Below are 19,460 nucleotides of genomic sequence, written 5' to 3'. Positions count from 1 at the left end.
CAGGACCACGACCTTACCCAGATGTTAGGTGGGAGTGCTAAGGGTTATTGGGTGTGTAGACATAGCCATATGGAACCACAAGATTCTAGAGTCTGCTTCAGCTTGGGTGAAGGGCCTTCGGGTGCCAAAATAAAAATAAAAAGCAGCATCATGTCTCTTAATTGGTCACTGAAGCAGAGGTGTCACTTCAGACCTTAATAATTGGGATTTCACTGATTATCCAGGTGGGGATTAAAATCTCTTCTGTGCACAAGAGACTAGCTTCAGAAAAAAAAGAAAACCCAGTGAAGAAAGTGATGGTGGCTCCTAGGAGTGAAGCTTCAGGGAAAGAGATAACCTGCGAAAGCACCACCCCATCCTGGGCGAGTGACCACAACTACAATGCTGTGAAGCCCGAGAAGCCCGAGAAGCCTGAGAAGCCCACTGCACTCTCACCCACCCTATTGAGTAAATGTACGTATCACCCAAAGGCTGGCTTCACAGGCCCCTCCCATCGTCTGGATGGCTGCTTGGGGCTGTCTAGGAATGGAATCATGGGTAAACTGGTAGCTAGCTGCTCATGGCCAGCCAGAAACAAATGCCAATTTGCCTTTGGACCCCAGGTATTCCTGTCTAGCCTGTGGAGCTTCTCTGGGTGTTTCCTAAAGAGCTGTGTAGGTCTCACATTGGAGGCAATTCTTCATTTCAGTTTCAGGTTTTGGTAAGTATTTTCACTGCTCTCAAGATGGGACTACATCAGTACACTTTTCAGATTCCAGGCTCAGTGCTGTGCAGACACCAATGTCTCCTAGGACGGCTCTGCACAATCTGCACATTACCTATTTTCTGCACACGCAGGCATCATTGCTTGTCTATAGCAAAAACTTTTTTTTTTCCAGGAGCTAGGACATTTGAAAGGACAGGTAGATAATTTGCTTATGTCTGTTTCACACACTACATACCTACATGACAAACAGGTTCACAGTTTGAAGGTCATTCATCATTGCTGCTCAGACCCTAATGTGAGCAATTATGTTGACCTTTATACTGAGGGAGTGTCCTCATCAAAGGGAGAATTGTGGGTAGTGGCTTCCAGGTTCCTTTTATAGATGTTTAGATTAGTAGTCTGCCCCAAGATTTCAAATAATTGTAATGCCAATAGTTTGAGTAAATTTTTGGAAACCCTGGATTAGATCACAGAATTTGAAGCCATTCTTGGTTCATAGCCCCCTGCTCTACAAGGTACACTGTGCAATGGTTTCAAGTGAATTCTCAGTTGTGTTCTTGATAGTGTTTGTTCCATCTTTGCCCACCCTCAGCCCAAGATAGGGGCTCTTATAGCCCAGGCTAGCCGTAAATTTGTTGTGAAGCTGAGGATGACTTGGAACTTGTGATCTTCCTGCCTCCACCTGTAAAGAGTGTTGGGATATACAGGCACGCACCTGATTTATGTTCTGGGGCGTGAACTTGGGGCATATTAGTGAAGCAGTCTACCAGCTGAGCCACATTCCTAGCTCATGATCTTCCTGTATTCACTTCCTGAGTGCTGGGATTACAGGCATGTGGTGCTGGGGGTCAAACCCAGGACTTCATGCATGACTAGGTAAGTGCTACTGACCAGTCTGTACCCTAACCCATTAGTGCATTTGTAACCTTTAAAAAGTACCACACTCTGAATTTCACATGTATAAACGTGCTACATTTCTTATAGCAAGTTCACTAAGGGAGGGACCTCTTGCAGGTAGGTTCACAAAATGAGAATGCAGCTTTGCATGGAGTTGTGGGTCCAGAGTTGAGATGAGAATGTTGAGTCTAGGTTGCAGAGTGAAAACCAGTCTCTAGGGCAAGGAGGAGGGAAAGGAATGTGAGAGATCCAAGAACAGGAGTAAATTGGCGCACCCCGCTGTTTTATGGCAGCCCCTGTGCACTTCAGGCAATCCAGTAGTGAGTTTTTATGTTTGCAGAGGACATGTCTGGTCTCAGGTGTTGAGTTACAGCATCTCTACAGCAGCAGCATGGTGAGCCAGTGAGTAGTAGACTTAGAGCCAAGCATCCCTCTCAGACAGGGAAAGGCCCGTCACCTGTAGGGCTCACGTGCTTCTTAAGTGTCTGTCGACCTAACAATAAAGGACAGAAACCTGGGGCCTGAAGAGTGATAACAACTCGGTTCACCTTTATTGTGAGCCCGGAATGGGAAAGCTGCTCTTGAAATTCTGGCTCAGGGTCTCACTTTAGAAGCAATTAAACCTCTAGTTTCAGTTTCAGACCCTGGTAAGTATATTGCCTGTGTGACATCATAGAAGTTCCTGTGTCCTGGAGAGAGAGTATATTGGTGAGGGAGATGGAGAATAGTGGACCTAAGAGAGTGCTGTCTTCTTTCTCCTTTCCGCGACATTGGGAGAGATGGAAGGCTTCCCAGGGGTCGACAAGGTGACCAGTTTATTTTTGTTTTGAGACAGGGTTTCTTTATGTAGCCTTGGCTGTCCTGGAACTTAGTACACCAGGCTGGCCTCGAACTCAAGAGATCTACCTGCCTCTCCCGAGTGCTGGGACTAAAGGTGTGTGCCACCACTGCCCAGCTGGTTACCAGTTTCTGTTCTCAGGTTCTTCTCTGTCCTGTCTTGCCTTGTCTTCCACATTGGCACTTTAGTAGAGCTGATAAGCTCCAGGTGCAGGAAGGTGGGACAAGTTAACAACCGATTACTCTTTCCAACAAACCAGCATCTCAAAGTTGACCGGCATTCAAAATACAGCATGCATTAGGGACATGTTTCTGAACCAGTTGCCTGTCCCCCGCCCCTGCTCCCCCGCCCCCGTCCCCTGTATTCCACAAATATTATCTTCCAAACATTAAGAAGAAGAGTGGTGTCATCAGTGGGGAGCAATGTCCCTTCTGCCTCTTGCTGTCAAACAGGGCCTGGCCCCTTTTGACCCCTCTTGCCCTGCCTGCACAGTGGTAAGGCACCATCACACAGTCCGCACGTGTTTCAAGGACTCTGGCCCTGTCTCCCACTGCCTGTGTGCAGAACACATATGAGGGGATGGGGAGGGACTGGGGGGTGGGGTACAAAGTGAAACCAGTGCTGGGAACACATCCTCCAATCTGCTGAATGGATGCTCACCATGTTCACTGACTGAGAAGACTGCATGGCAGAGCCGAGCCCTGCTGCCGCCGCCCTCTAGGTGAATGCAGGCAGGCAGCATGCTGCCCTGCACAGGAAGCCACTCCTCCACATGCAGGTGATTCCATTTCACGCACAGTTGTTCCTCTAATTTTTTTTCTAGGATATCTGTACAATTATAGAAACAGTTGTCATTTTTAAAATACCTAAAGATCCTGATATTGCTGTTACCCTCCTTTGTTTCCTTCTGTTTCTTATTTTCACTGACACCTCCCATTGTCAGGGGAGGGAAATGGGCTAAACACTTGCCTAAAATATTCTTGGCTTATTAGTTTTGAAACAGAATTTGGCATTTATACTTATGCACAATTAATATTTTGGATTCATTAAATGGCTCATCAAGTGACTTAAAACACTGGGTGTTTGCATAGGTCTTGACAACACTGCATCTGGCTGGGGGATTAATAGAAAACCCCAGCCGCCTATAAACCCACATCTTGGAGATTGACTGCATCCTACCCATGTGGAAACATTTTTCTTGTTGACGCCTGCATCCTGCACGGGCGACTAGGTAGGGCAGTGGGTGGAGCAGGGAGAAGTAGGTTTTTACCAGGTTGTCTCAAGGTGTGGGCTCCAGAAGCACATGTGATAAGATCATGAAGGACTAATTCTCTAGTGTATGGAGGAAACTGGAAACCTGTGTTTTATCAGCTGTATGAGCCGTTTATTTGTCTCCTCCAGAGTTGTTAATGGCAATAAAATGGGGATTAGGGAGGCAGCTTTCATGTCTAAAAGCCCCTCCCAAAACAAAATTTGTACCAAAGGGGTTAAACTTGGCAGCCATTTTATAATATACAGAGAGCAGAAACTTACTAGGTTGTCAGTTAAATTCTTTTGGTATTTTAAATCATTTTTTTATAAATCTTTTAAAAGCCTACTATTAAAAATTGGATCATAGCACTAACCTGAACCTGCCAAATGAGCCCCTCCGAATAACACGTCTGTCCTGCAACTATCCCTGTGTGTGTCCTTCACCTCTCTGAATTACCTTCCTGTGGATCCCAGGGGTAACACTCCAAGAAAATCCTTTTGATTGCATTGCTGCTGTCAAGAGTACAAAGGTCACCTCTGAAGAAGCCTGCCACGACTCATCATTAGTATATTCTTAGTCTGTATAGAGTGGTAAAATGCCTTTGCTACACACCGACATGCACGTAGTTGCTATGTTAGGGTCCAAAAGTTAGAGAGTGAACGTGAAAGATGAGATTCTTTGCTGCTTTAATGAGGGTTTGGGCAACATTGATTTGCCACAAACCTGGACGAGTTTGGCAAGAACCTAAGGTGATGTTGCACACTCTTCACCTGTCCTCAGCTGCGCCTCCAGCTTTGGACCCTTAAGGTGTAGGGGTCCGAGGAAGGCACATGGACTATTTTTAACATGTTCCTGTCTTACTGGATTCAGTAAACAATAGGTACAAAGATATAATGGTTAAAATGGACTTTATTGAAGTCATCTGTGCCAGTGTTTGGAGAAATCTGAGAAACAACTCAGTTTCCACATAGCTGGGCAAGACAACACCTACACGGCCTTCACCAACTGCATTCCAGTGACTTAATATATAACATTACCATGCCAATGTGATTTAAGTTAAAATTTTCAAGATACTAAGTGAAATGATTAAGATAATTTGCAAGTTTCTTAGATTTGATCTCTGCATTAAGATGGAAGTTAAATACTGGACATCAGTAAGAAATAAAAATTTGGTTTTCATTCTCCCGAACATAGCAGCTGGATGTGGACCTCTACAGGGTCATTGTAGTCACAGTGGGCAACCAAGGAGCATCTCTGACATAGCACCTGCTTTTGTCCAGATCTTATATAAAAGTACCTGCTTTTAAAAAGATAATTTGTTTTGGAGATGGTTTCAATACCCCTGGTCACCTCTCCCTCGGTCCTGCCTCAGCCTCTATAAAGGGTGTTAATTTGAAGATACTTCAACATGTTAGGGAGCAACAGCAGAAACATTTCCACTTGTTACTGCCATCTTGCCTGGAAGAGGTGCAATGACACAATGGGAAATCCACAGCTAAGGAGCAGAATTCAACTTGGTGCTGCTTATGGTCACTCCACAAAGCAGTTCTCTTAAGGTGCTGGAGGTGAAATACCTGCATAGGGACAAGCTTAGCAGCCTCCTGCAAGGACAGTCACCAGACAGGGTGTCTGGGGGGTGGTTGGCACTCTGTAGATTTGACACACCTTCCCTGTGTGTGGACCCTACTCCCTGTTAGGCTTCAACATACTGTTCCAAGGTTCTGCCTGGGGAGGACATAAGCCCAGAGTTTGTTCCCCGATTCCTTTATCCTTACCTCCACTGTGGGTCACTATTGCCATCTGGTGGCCAGCAGTGCTATAGCCTTGCTAATGAACCCATGGTGTGATGAGAGTACAGCTGTTGTGAGCCTGGGCAGAGCATCCGCCGGTACTCCATCAAACTCGAAACAACTGAGTTTCCAATACAAAGAACTGGCCTTAGCAGCGGTTCCCCTAAGATAGTGGTCAACAACAGCACTGGAAACAAACAACCTTCCTGCTACTCTGTTATTCAGCGCCTTCTTACCCCACAAGAGGGCAGAGAAGGATGTTAGAATGTCTCAGCTAGCAGGATGGGCATGTGAATGGGAACTCAGCACCAGGTATGGCTCTTTGCTTGCCAGCAGAGAAAACACACAGAAGTTGTAACAACCACTTTTTATACAGTATATAGCTAAAAGTGAGTCTGGGGCTGAGGAAGTGACTTGAATAAGGCACTGGTTTTAAACCCAGGAGTTGGGGAAGGGAATGGAACAAGGATTTACAAATTTATTGCTCTACTTAGAAATGAAAGTGAGTCTCTGCTGCTGGCATTGTAGCAGTTGCTGCTCTAAATCAGCGTCACTGCTTTTTCTGTCTCTAGGGATAGAGGAGCATGTCAGTTCCTTGAGCAGTGGCAGAACATGACTGTTGCCAGGTTTGACCCCCTCCGAAAGTGTCAAGATGCTGATTGGCAGATGACTAGTGACACCCATCGTTTGTGCGACATATTTGCCAATCTATAATTATATAACATGGCCTTTTACACACTGCTGGAAGTATCACTAAAGGGTCTTGACTTTTTGACCTTAAATGGGCAAAAACGACCTGTAAGTCTGCAGTGATGGTTAGTGATGAGTGACATTTATGTATCCCTGTTCTTAGGTCACCAAGTACGTCCTGGAAGTATTAGAAATAGCTAGAATGCAGTCAGACAGAGAGATCGGATCTGTGGCTTTGAGGTTCACATTTGTAACCAGAAGCAAGAAAATGCTATCAGGTGTTTGAGACTGGAGAGGCTTGGTTGAGCTGGCAGTGCCTTTTACAGAGGGGAAGACAGCTGGCTTTAGGTCCCGCTTTTGTTACCACTTCACTGTTGTGGTGTTAGATGGCTGGCAATCTAATACACGTTTATTATACCCCTGCCCAGTGTCAGTGCCTTATGTAGCACTTGGTCCTTACTGTTCTCAAAGGAATCTGCACTTGTTATATTTTCCTCCATGTAACACAGCAGCCAGACATGCAGGTGAATTGCTGGACCCCCTGGAGCTGAGAGTTAGAAATAAGACATCCACTGCTGAGTCCTTGGATTTTGACCTTGATCTATGGGAAACTTGGCTAAGAATGTGCTCTTTTCTAATAAACCAGTTGTCTTACACACTGTATTATACAAACAGGTTCTTGACCAAAAAAAAAATAGTATATTCCTTTGTTGAGAGTGTGCTCCTAATTTCTGTTTTGTACAGATCTGCCTCTGGATATTTTCTGTCCTCATCTAGAAAAATGCAGTTTTGGTAGATGTGACTTCACTCTGCAGAGCCCCTAAAGTGCTTTAAGGCTGGGGTTTGGTGTCATCCTGAGAACACTTGCAACAAAGGGCCATTGGGGTGAAACTGGAAGGATTTCAGATGAAATGCAAGACTTGAGTCTTCTAGGTTTTTTAGTGCCGCTTTGTAATTGGCCATATGGCAGTGGTACAGGCTACCAATGATAGGGTGGTAGCCAGGTCTGGCAGGGTTTGGTGGGGCCCCTAGAACCTAGAGTAGTTCGTTGAAATGAGCTTTCCTTGTATGTGGGGTCTCCACTCTTCCTGAGCTCTCTGGGCTTCCTGGGAACAGAAGATGGGAAGTATCTTGAAATCATGCTTCAGGGATAGCTGGAACTGCCTGTGTAGTGTGCGTTTTGCCAGCACACACTGTTTAGATTGCCTGTCTAAATGGCCATCTCATAGTTCCTTGCCTGACAAGACCAGCCCTGAGCCACATGTTCACAGACGTTTCTTTGCCTTTCTGACCCCTGTGCCACTGGTTATCGTGCTGGACAAACACCAGGTTATCTTATTCCATGCTGACTGAATTGAGGAGAGGGGGTTGGAGGTTTGGCATCTGATGTTCATTGCTTCCTTCTCTCAAGAAAAGGAGTCAGTTCTGATTTCATTTCATGTGACCTCTGTGCAGACATGCAGGTGAAATGCTAAATACCCTGGGAGCTGAGAGTTGTTAGGAATAGACAGCCACTGGAGTCTTCTGTTTTGGTTTCTGACTTGTGGTGTGAAAATAGGTTGATGTTCCCTGTATTGCAGACGTCACTGGTCTGTATTTTTTATCAATTGTGTCTCCGGGGGACTCCTGCAGAGGGATGATGAAGTAATATGTGTTCCCTGTGCTAAAGGAAGGTGTCAGTCTCCAGGGCACTAAGGGGTGACTGTTCGTGGCAAGAGTTTGATACTCCTCTTGAGATTTTTTTTAATTCAAGTTTATACAAAAATACCTTGACTTGTTAATAAAAATTATCTTGTAAATCTGCTCTATTTTGATGGGAAGCCTGTACTTTAGTTTTAGAGCTTAGCTAGTTTGATTAATTGGAGCCTTTGATAATTGACTTAAGTAAAAGGTTTAATGTAATGAGACACCAAAGCCTTTTCTTTCTAAATAATAATCACCACCATGAAATACTGTTGGAAATCTTTCTGAATTTCAAGATTTTAAAACCTTATCTGCAAATGTGTCTGACTAATGCCTAGGTTGCAGTGGCTCTTTCCAGGGTGGCCATGATACAATGTCGACCTGGTTTGTATGTGTTGCCCGTGTCTTACTCTCTGCATTCTGCCTTCCAGCCATGAAGGACGACAGAAGGATGGAGGACAGAATGGTGGCAGCAGCTGCAGCCCCGAAAAAGACAGTTCCTCCAGGTTCCTTGATGGGCAGACAGACTTCACCTAGAAATCCAGTACCAAAGAAGCTTCCTCCTTATGCTAACATGGCAGGAGCCAAACCAGCCATTAAGAAGCTGCCCTCAGGCTTCAAGGGTACCATCCCCAAGAGGCCATGGCCCTCGGCCACCCCTTCAGGCACTTCCAGGCAGGCAGGACCAACACCTATGACAGCTGTTTCCAAAAAGTTGCCTGGTGCTGCTGCTGTGATGGGAGTGATGAGGAAGCCAGTGGCTGCCAATGTCTCTGCAGCCTCTCCAGCCCCGGCACAGCCCAATTCACAAATTCGGCAAAACATAAGGCGCTCCTTGAAAGAGATTTTGTGGAAAAGGTGGGCTGTTGTACATGTCATACCTTTCGCAGAGAAAGCATTGGTGATAGTATTCTGGATTTCCCCACTAGGCAAGTGCCCCCCGATTTATATAATCCCTCTTTTCATTCTATTCAGAGTCAATGACAGCGATGACTTAATAATGACAGAAAATGAAGTAGGAAAAATTGCCCTCCACATTGAGAAGGAGATGTTTAACTTGTTCCAGGTTACTGATAATCGTTATAAGAGCAAATATCGCAGCATCATGTTCAACCTTAAGGATCCTAAGAATCAGGTCTGTGTGCCCCCAACTAGATGTTGGGACTTTTTGACCCAGAATAGAGCCCTGCCTTCTTTTCTCTTAGCTTCACGGTAACATACCACATCACATTTGGAGCATCCTTTCCGTCTTTGTGGGTCATCTCTGCTAGAAAAGATTTTATAACTCCTCACCTTCCATTTTACTAGGTTAGCCTAAATTGCTGCAAAAATCACATGCCCATTGCCCTAAGATTAAAAGTTTTCCATCCCAGTTTTCAGGGATATCTGGTGGACCTTGTTTGGTTTAGTTTGATTGTTTTGGGACAAGGCCTCACTGTAGCTTTGGCTGCCCTGGGTCTTGCTTTGTAGACCAGGCTAGCCCCAAACTCTTATGAGATCCACTTGTTTCTGCCTAAGGTGCTGGGATTAAAGGTTCAAGCAACCTTTTTTGCCTTACCCTCTCTTCCTCAGCCACATGATATGAGGCACCCTGCAGTTCTCAATGATGCCTCTCCTTTCTACTGCTGGGATTGTTTATAGTGTTCTCTAGACTCTAAGCACACACAATTCTGAGTTCTAGGACCAGAATCAAGTGTCTTGGCTGCATCGCATGCTCTGCAATCCCATGGTAGAAGTGATACATATTCCTGCCTTTATTTCTAACTTTTTTTGCGGGGCAAACAGCCACACTGTGTAGCTCTGGCTGGCCTCAAGCTCAGATCCCAGTGCTGGCATTAAAGGCATGTACTATCTGGCCTTCTAACTACTGTTTTTGAGGCAGTCTTGTGCTTCTGCTTCCCAGGTGTGTATCACCTCTACTGGCTTCCAACTTTTTAAACTGGATTTCAAGTACGTGATTTGTAATCCTGAGAAGGCATAGACTCTGCAGATGATCTTGAAGCCGGCTCTCACTTGTACTGTTGCCTATTTGATAGTGGGTGGAGGGCACGCTTCTGCAGGGTGTGTGGTAAAAGTTGTTGGAGACTCAGGGTCTGTCCCTCCGCTCTCCACTGTGCTGCTTTGTTTCTTCGTACTGACCCAGAGTAAAGATAACACTAAAGACTTAGGGGTGAGGAAGTGAAAGGGGCTTTTTTTTTTTTTTTTCCATTAGGGGCTTTTCCATCGAGTTCTTAGAGAAGAAATCTCCTTGGCAAAACTTGTCAGAATGAAACCTGAAGAACTTGTATCTAAAGAACTTTCCATGTGGACAGAGAAGCCTACAAAATCTGTGAGTGCTGAGGAGGGTGACTGCCTGAGGCCCTGAAGGTTTCATTTTTCTAGAATCAATTGAGCTATTTATAGGCTGGATGAATATTCTTTCTACCTAGAACCCGAGGCTGAAGCCTTCGTATCTGTCCTTCTTGTTGTAGGTAATGGAGTCCAGGACTAAGTTGCTTACTGAAAGCAAGAAGAACACTGCTAAGCCAGAAACTATTCCTGACATGGAAGACTCTCCACCAGTGTCAGATTCAGAAGTGAGCATTTGGGGTGTCCAGTGTTTACACAGAGACTAAGTCTAACATCTCTTACTTACCTGCTTTCAGGTGTCTTAAGTCACTGAGCAAGTCACTGACCTTTGAATAAGCATATACATATACCTGGTGTAGTATTTCCCAAGTGCTTCTCTTCATTGGGACTATTTGGGTTCCTTTAGTTTTTTGAGATAATCTCTCTTCATCTGGCCTAAAATATGTCACCTCTGGAATCTGGGGATTATAGATTATAGACCTGTCTTGGTGGGCTTTTTCTCCATTAATTTTTTTTTGTTTTGTTTTTTGAGACAGGGTTTTGGAATTTGTTATGTAGATCTGGGTGGCCTTGAACTCAGAGATTCACCTGCCTCCACTTCCAAGTGCCTTGGCCACCACACCTGACTCTCCATTGGTTTGTGCTATTAACTTAGAGATAGATTGAATTTGGGAAGGAAATTATCTACTTGAGCCAAGCATGTTCTCACTTACCTGTAATCCCAGCACTTACTAAATATGTTTTTTCTCAACTTGTGGGTTGTGAGTCTTTTAAGGAGGGTAGGGCACCCCGTTCACAGGGGTCATTAGATTAGATATCCTGCGTATCAGATATTTACGTTAGAATTCATAACAGGAACAAAATTACAGTTACAAAGTAACGCCAAAAAATAATTTTATGATTAAGGGTCACCACAGCATGAGGACCCTTATTAAAGGATGGCGGCTTAGGAGGGTTGAGAACCTCTGTGCTAGATGGAGGCTGGAGAATCAATTTTGGGGTCATCCTCTACTACATTTTGAGACATTGTCTCAAGAAAACAACAAAGGTAAGACTTGCTTGCTTTCAATTGTAGGAACAGCAGGAGTCAGTGAGAGCTGCCCCTGAAAAGAACACGGCTCCTCTTCTAGATGTCTTCAGCAGCATGCTAAAGGACACCACAAGTCAGCATCGGGCTCATCTTTTTGATCTAAACTGTAAAATTTGTACAGGTGAGCATAATCTAGGGCCTGAAACTTTGGCAATGAGACAAGACTGGGCTTTGTCTAAAGTCACTCTTGTAAAGGTAGCAGTGTTCCAGCCCAGTTTAGACAAGGGTGGCTTTCTGGTGCTTATGTAGCCTGGTCCCAATATCTTTTGATTAACATAAGGCATTGCCTTGAATGTGTCTTCCTCGTACCTCATACTCTTCAGGTCAGGTTCCATCACTGGAGGATGAACCAGCTCCTAAAAAGCAAAAGCTTTCAGCGTCTGCTAAGAAAGAAGACTTGAAGCCCAGGCATGACAGTTCCCCATCCGATCCAGTTCCTACCCCTGCTGATGAAGGAATTGCAGAGACACTGCCTGAAAATGCCTGTGAGCCAGACCTGGAGAGTATATCTAGTCTGAACCAGGAGAGAAAAGGTTTCCCTGGGCCTCCAGGTGACGGCCAGCCTGACCCCTCCCCACTGGATGGCCTCTCTCCCTGCTCTGCCACTGGTGGCAATGGGGTAGTCACCACAGTCACTGTGTCTGGCCGAGACCCCAGGACCGCCCTGAGTGGGTCATGCACAGTCACAACCTCCATGGCAGCCCACCTGGATAACTCTCATACTTCAGAAGCCAAACCGGACATGATAAAGCCTGCTTTGACTCCTGCAGTGGTGCCTAAGTCCATACTGGCAAAGCCATCCTCCTCTCCTGACCCAAGATACCTGTCAGTACCACCATCACCAAATACGAGGTGTGTGTTTAGCATGGGGCCTGAGCAAACCTCAAACTCTTGCTTTAGACTGACAAGGAAGTCTGGTGATTAGATTTATCAGAAACCAGCTTCATTATCCTTAAGATGCTCCATCTCTTGGATGCCTAATTAATATTTTGGTCTCATTCAGATCTTGAGTACAAAGTTTTTAATTAACTTAATGGCCATTGATTTGTTGCCTGAACAACTTATTTTCTTGACCAAATATCTAAGTCATTATGTCTTAAATAGTTGCTTGGTAAAGGAAGCCACTAACCTTGGGCTTCTCTTTTGCTCCCAAGTATGAAGTCATCATGGTTTGAAATATCTATTGTACAAAAAGAAATTAACACTTTTTATGGTTTGGTTTTACAGCATTTCAGAATCACGATCCCCGCCAGAAGGAGACACAACCCTCTTTTTGTCTCGGCTCAACACGATTTGGAAAGGATTTATTAATATGCAGAGTGTAGCAAAATTTGTCACTAAGGCATATCCTGTCTCTGGGTGTTTGGATTATCTCAGTGAGGTTAGAACCAAGAAATCAATCTCTCCCGCTCCCTTTCTCCTCTCCTCTCTTCCTCCGTGTGTGAGTGGGTGTGTGAGTGTGTCTTAGAGGAGTCAGGTTCATGCTGTTCCTCTGTTGTATGGCCAGAGACAGAAATGTGTACCAGCAATCGGGCATCCCAGTTCCCCGCTTAGGTGTGCTATTTCCATGTATTTGGCCTGTTTCAGCTTCTGAACATAATATCTTTGGGAGGACAGTTTTTTCCTTCCACCCGACTTTAGGGGACACTTCTAAAGTGGTGCTGTTTCTGTTGTGTGATCTGGTGTTTTGGGATTAATTGTGTCAATCTGCAGCTCTGGTGTTGACTGCATGTTCTTCTTGTGTAGGATTTGCCAGACACCATCCACATCGGTGGAAGGATTGCTCCAAAGACAGTTTGGGATTATGTTGGCAAGCTCAAGTCATCCGTGTCTAAGGTACCTGCTCACAATGTGGTCTCTTCAACAGTGGGCAATTGTGTTTGCTGAAACCTTTTTTAATTTAATTTCTCACTTTATTGGGCTAAGGTTTGAAACATCAGCTATAACTTCCTAGATGTTAAGAGTGTTGAGAAACACATCAAGGTGTGAAGCTATACCTGGTAGCCGTTTGCTTCTGATTTAGAATGGTGTGGATGTATTCAGATTTTAGTAAATACACAGGCTTTGCTTCCTAAAAATCCCTCAAGTTATCTGCAGGTGATGTGTGAGGTTTCTACTGAAAATGGTCCATAATTTGTACCACTCACAAGAGGAGTAGACCATATAGACTGGCCTTCTAGTGTGGAGACACCCAGATGGCACCTGCTGCTGCTGTGTGCTGTGATCTCCATCATCTCAAAGTCCTGGGAATGGAAGTGGCAGAGCCCAGCAGCCTGACCAAAACCTGTGTCCTTCACACTTGATGTGAATTAGTGCAGGCAGTAGATGTCACAGAACTCTAGGCAGCATGTCTCAGGGTCTGCATCTGAAGCGGGGCCGTTAGGGCAGCCTAGGTACAGCTTCCCTGTGCTCTGTTTGTCTTTCAGGAGCTCTGTCTGATTCGCTTCCACCCTGCCACAGAGGAGGAGGAGGTTGCCTACATCTCCCTCTACTCCTATTTTAGCAGCCGTGGCCGGTTTGGGGTTGTAGCGAATAACAACAGGCATGTCAAGGACCTGTACCTGATTCCACTGAGTGCTAAGGACCCTGTGCCGTCCAAACTCTTGCCCTTTGAGGGCCCAGGTAAGCAAGCACCCAGTTTCTGGGAGGTGTAGGCCCAGCCAATCTCACACGGTCCTCTACACTGACACAGTCCTCTCAGGTTGTCACAGGAACATCTGCCACCTGGCCCCGGATCTAGATTAGGACAACCAATGGAACCAAGCATGGCAGGAGATATAGGCTCACGGCTCTAAAAGTATCTCAGTTCATGTGAAAATTGACTCGCTCCTTACAAGCAGATTGTTTGCTGCCTCAGGGCAGGGCATTGTTCAAATGCCAGGACCAAGAACCAGACCCAGAGAGGGAGGACAGGGTTTGCCTGGATCCAGGGGATTATTACTGTTTCTGCTCTGCTCAAGGTGAACTGACCTTTTCCATTCTAAGGTGCTTCTCCATAGGAACTGATTCCTAAGGGGTCTTGTAACAGTGCCGTGGAGAAGCATCTCAAAATGACTACTTTTCAATCACTGCACACTGTAGTAAGTTCTTTTACCTTTTCAAACTATTTAGATTTGCTCTTTCCTTGGAAGTATTACTTAGCAGATTACACATAAAGAAACACAAACTGGACTTCAGATGACATGGAGGGCTCTGGTCCAGTGATATCCTGCTCTGCTAAGCACCTTCAAGGAGTTCTCATGGCTTCAATTAGGGAATTGGCACTAGTTGCCTAAATTGGTCTCTTTTCCCCAGTGGATTAATCTTACCTAAATTCCAGTGGGTTTGACATTGCTAAACATTCTTTAAAATGCTGTCATAGCAGTAGCTGATGAATGCCCCAAGCCCTGGACCCCACACCACTTGCACTGCATCTAAACTGGCTGGGATGCTGAAGGACAGCCCTCTGCCAACTACAGCCTGTTCCTAGTTCATGGCTTGAGTTCCTACCTGTACCCACAGTTTCAACATACATACACATTAAGGTATTGGTTGGTGTCATAATACAGGGGTTAAATGTTAATGGGCGTGATGCGGTAGGTAATTGTAGTGCCCAGCACATTTCAAAAGCAAAGTGTATTAGTGTGTTCTGTGAAGCCATATTGGGGATAAGAAAAAGAAAATACCACTGTGGGTGGCAGAGAGTGCCCTGGAAGTGCTCGATGACAGCCATGTGAAGAGCTCTGGCCAGCATCTTCCATGACCAAGGGGAAAGAGGCTCCATTTCTCCTGGAAGTGAAGATCCAGAAGCTGACCCTTGGCACCTGTGTGAAGAGCGCCCAGTCGCTTAGATTTGTCTCAGCTCGCGGGTAGGGATTAGTGTCTATGGGTGGTGCCTGAAGTGAGGGCAGGAATTGCCCCTGGGCGCCCTCCTCTCCGGCAGAAAAGCATACCATTTATTGCAGAAGTGTGAGTTAGATCCCTTGCCTCCAGTTTGCTTATTAGAAAAAGCAGTGCTTCATCCTTTGTACTCTCTCTCCCCATCTTCGTCAGCATTACCAAATGAGGCCAGTGTTGAGAAACCTGCAGAGTACATGGGCATTGGGGTACATGAAGCCCTTTCCCAAATAGGACTTGGGGGAGGTTCCCAGTGGCCAGGGCCAGGAAGGAGACAACCAAAGGAATGGTACCATCCATTGTGGCTACATAATCATTTAGATGCAGGGTCTTGGGATAGCCAGCCAGGACAGGATAAGGCCACACTGGGCTTCCAAGCTGACAGGGGTTGGGGGTTGACATATTGTATCCCACTAAGAGATAGGCACTGCCCATCCAGACTCATGTGCAGTGGCTGGCCAGGTGGCCACACTCGCTGAGGCCGTGGCACTGAAGGCTGCGCTCAAAAGACAGGCAAATTTTCCTCCACAGAAGTCATAAGTATGTCTTGTTAAAATAAGAAATTAGAAAAGTAATGAAGTATTACCTATAGACTCCTAAAGATTTTTTTTTTAACTTAAGGACTGAAAAATACAGTTTTTAATGATATTGTTGCCACAATTACATGTGTGGTGTTTGCACACTATCAGTGCATACAGCCTTGGCCTAGGCCAGGCTTGTGGCTGGACCTGCCTTACATACTGATGGTTTGACTTGGCATTTTCTAGGTGTAGGCGTGTGAGTGTGTGTGTTTATGCTTATGTGTGCTTTATGTGTGTAAGACTGGGCTGGAGCCTTGTTCCTGTCTTATTTATTTTTCCCCCCAGTACCCATAGCATGTAATCTTCCCAAAAGCCTTGGACACCTTGGGCCCCCTCAGTCAACCAATGGCCCCATCTGAGTACCAGCTACCCAACAAGCTGGGGGTCTCTCCACATACCTAGGGCCTGCATTCCCAAAGCCTTTCTCTCAATACAAAGGCTTTGCCTGTAGTCTCTGTAAGATTGGTACAGCATTCACCTTGAGATGCTGTCCTCATAGGCTCAGGTAAAGTCAGCCCCAGGTAGTGTGGTGCAGATCCTGATGGGAGTGGAGAGGACGTTACACAAGGAGCTCCTCTCCACCCGACTCAGAGCCCAGAACTTTCTGACATTGGCCTTTTGAACTCTAGTCTGACTTTAAGAATGACAAGACCTCAAAAGTATTTAGGCCACAACTTGAGAACACCTACTGCCAGCATTTGATTCTTGGCTTAGCATGTGTAAAATTCACAGACCCAGTCAGTACATCTTGAACTGCTGTGTTTTTTATTGACTCTAGTGCCCTTGTCTTTTGTAATGATTTTACACAAAAATACTGTTGGTCTGTTAGACACTGTTTATACTATGATTACTTCAAAGGACAGCTAAAAAGCCTAGATCCTTCTGACCCCACTGTCCATCCTCTCCACACTAGTTTAGATGCTATTTTAAATCCACCAACAGGTTCTCAGGCAACTTGTGACCTTAATCAAGGGAGCGAGCCTAGTTTATTTACAGGAAATAAACTTCCCTTCTGCCTGGCCCTGACAACACTGAGTCTGAAACCCATGTACCTACCTCATACTCATCAGGGCCAACTGCCAGGTTGAAGAAAACCAAGGCACTTCATTTGGTTTTGGTGCCTGTTGCACTCACAGCAGCATGCAGCCAGTCTCCTCTCCAAACCGCCCTCAGGGAGTGTCACACTCCAGTGTCTGTGTTTACACAAAAACAGTTCAATTAGCTGGCAAGTTCTATGCTTTGAAATATTAGCAGGTAAGCACTCCAGTTTTCTTGTGTATGTATCAAAGCTTTGCATAGAAACTGTAATCAAAGTCAAATACAGTATTGAATGGAATGTACTACTTTGTCTATCTTAAATCAATAAAAATATGTCATGGAAACTGGTCATTGTTTGTTTGACTTGGAACCATGCGATAGCTAGGGCCACTTGCCCTAGTTCTACCTCTGCTTCTTGTAAGCCAGCATAATAACTCTTCTGGTAGTACAGGGGCTCCCATTGTCCTGCCAAGTGGTGCACAGCAGAGGGCATGCAGACTGACATGCTCCATGGTGTTCTTTGTACTCGGGCACCTGGAAGAAGATGGACAGCGCCCTTGTTACCCCAAGCATGCACTGGGTGCAGTGGCTTTACCCTAGTCTTACAGCTTCAGAGTTGAAGAGGGAGGACATGTGCGTGAGTGTGTGTGTGTTAAGTGGGCTGGGAAGTATTCAGTTCCCCTCATAGTTGCCAAGTGTGTCCAAGTCATACCTAAAAACACAGTTTCTGATCCAGCAAGTGTGTACATTTTGTTTTGACAGATTCAAACCATAAAAGAGTTTTCATCTTGAACATGTTGAACATACTGTTAGACTGGGGAATAGAGTTGTTGGTCTGATAGGTGTGAGATCAGCAGGAGTCTACTTTGGGGAGATTCTGTTAATAAATGGGAGCACTAACATGCACACCGTTCACAGCACCACCTCCCATATCTGTAGAAGCAGGTGGTTGTCTTCAGCCACATCTGCAGACTCTGTTGCTAACAAGTCTGGGTACCGGTCCCAAGAGATTAACTGGCACACCTTTTCAGTCTGGTTTATCTTCTGTCTGATACCCACTGAGTCCAAAGGCTAAGTAGGCATTTGCACCTTAAAAACGGGGACAGAGGTGGAGCTTAAAGAGCTTGCCTTCATACACACTAAACAGTGTATCCCTTGTAGTTGAAGAGCACATTTTAACTGCCATCTGCTATGTCAGATTCCCACTGCTTGTTTTGTGTCTGTGTGAATCGACAGCCTCTTAAGAGCCCCAGAGAGGGTGGTGTGTAAGCAACTGCCATTCTGTCTAGTGCTGGCTCTTGTGGAACCCCTGTCAGCACTGCAGCTGGGGTGACCATTGCTTCTCAGACCATACATCCCACACTCTGGGGAGCTGAATTCTTAACCTGATGGCTGACAAAATGCAGCAAGCCTGGAAAGTGGACCCCAAGAAACCTGGATCTCCACTGCCCCTCCTAGAGGCATCTGACCTTCGTTGACATTTCCTGTTACATGACATACCTTGCAAACACAATGGAGCAGCATCATTAACTTTGGGACATGCCCCTCACTCCTCAGCGAAGATACTTCCAAGACCTATGACGGATAATTGAATTTGATTGTTCATAAGATGCTGCTGCTTCCAGGGTACTAGCTATGGTTGGATTTGGGTGGGTGGTTTTTTGTTTTGTTTTTTTTTTCTTCTTTGTCTTATTTTGTTTTGGCTTGGTTTTGGCTCAGGCTGTCCTGGAACTCACCAAATAGTCTTAAGTTGGCCTTGAACTCATGAAGATCTGACTGCCCTCATACATATGAGCCACCATTCCTCGTGGATATTTATGTAGTTGTAGGTATACTTGAGACAGGCAATAAAGGTTGTTTCAGAATAGGGCTGTGTATTCTGGGGAGGTAAGCCAAAAATTTAGAGAACACGGACCAGTCTTGGAGCCCTGCAGTATGCACATGGATAACCAGGTGATTAGAAACAGCTGCTAGTGAGATGCCGTTCTAGGCAGCCTACTGAGCGCACAGCCAGCACGTGAGTTGCTTGAACAGCTCCCTGCTGTGCTGGGACACAGTACCCTGGACCACCCGAGTTTTGGTTGCAGTGGAAGCAGGAGTCTAATACAGTAGAGGACCCATCTGCAATTGGGTGGTCTGGAAGTCCTTTCTGGAGTGAGGCAGAAAGTCCTCTGTCAACCCTGCCTCCTCACACCAGGACCCCCAGCCTTTAGCACCGCGTTCCTCTGCAACCCCACACCCCCAGCCAGTTTCCTAGTGTCAGATTCTGAAAAGAGCCTGGTTCACAGAGCTGTCCAATAAAACTTCAGCTTGTGGCTCAAACTTGTAAGCTCTGGCCATTTTCTACAGGTTCTTCCAGAAAGCCTAAAACCCTGTTTTAGCAATTAATCCAAACTATAGATGTTAAGCTTTATAGTATCCAGGAAGCAGCTAGCAGCTGCCGTTTTAAGTTTAAAAGCCCCTTAATTTTTCCTTAGAACTTGATAGCCTTCCACACATTCTGAGTGCTCGGTGGAATCTGCTTGCGCCTTTTTTTTTTCTTCCCCTACTGCGTAGCTCTTTTCCCTGAAACACTAGGTAGTTACAGCACTATTTAGTTTTTATGCAACCCTCCAAGAAGCAGGGGACTGGCGCAGAGATTCCTGAAAAGAGGGAGGAGGTCTAGGTGTG

At 45.5% G+C, this 19,460-nt stretch overlaps 1 protein-coding gene across 7 annotated transcripts in view; it reads left to right on the top strand.

The window, feature by feature from the left end:
* Dido1 (death inducer-obliterator 1) overlaps window positions 1–19,460 on the top strand; it is a 53,997-nt gene that overhangs the window by 28,342 nt on the left and 6,195 nt on the right. For all 7 annotated transcript variants that reach the window (XM_050153083.1, XM_050153079.1, XM_050153080.1 and 4 more), the window contains 10 exons: window positions 225–453; window positions 8,288–8,714; window positions 8,832–8,991; window positions 10,069–10,185; window positions 10,328–10,432; window positions 11,281–11,416; window positions 11,619–12,147; window positions 12,523–12,676; window positions 13,042–13,131; window positions 13,722–13,917. In XM_050153083.1, the coding sequence (XP_050009040.1) occupies window positions 225–453; window positions 8,288–8,714; window positions 8,832–8,991; window positions 10,069–10,185; window positions 10,328–10,432; window positions 11,281–11,416; window positions 11,619–12,147; window positions 12,523–12,676; window positions 13,042–13,131; window positions 13,722–13,917 (2,143 nt within the window). The remainder of the gene's footprint in view (window positions 1–224; window positions 454–8,287; window positions 8,715–8,831; window positions 8,992–10,068; window positions 10,186–10,327; window positions 10,433–11,280; window positions 11,417–11,618; window positions 12,148–12,522; window positions 12,677–13,041; window positions 13,132–13,721; window positions 13,918–19,460) is intronic.

Source organism: Alexandromys fortis, unplaced genomic scaffold (assembly GCF_014885135.2).
Source record: "Alexandromys fortis isolate MF-2015 unplaced genomic scaffold, M_Fortis_MF-2015_v1.1 scaffold_81, whole genome shotgun sequence".
NCBI classification, from domain to species: domain Eukaryota; kingdom Metazoa; phylum Chordata; class Mammalia; order Rodentia; family Cricetidae; genus Alexandromys; species Alexandromys fortis.
This window is presented reverse-complemented; position numbering and strand designations above follow the sequence as displayed.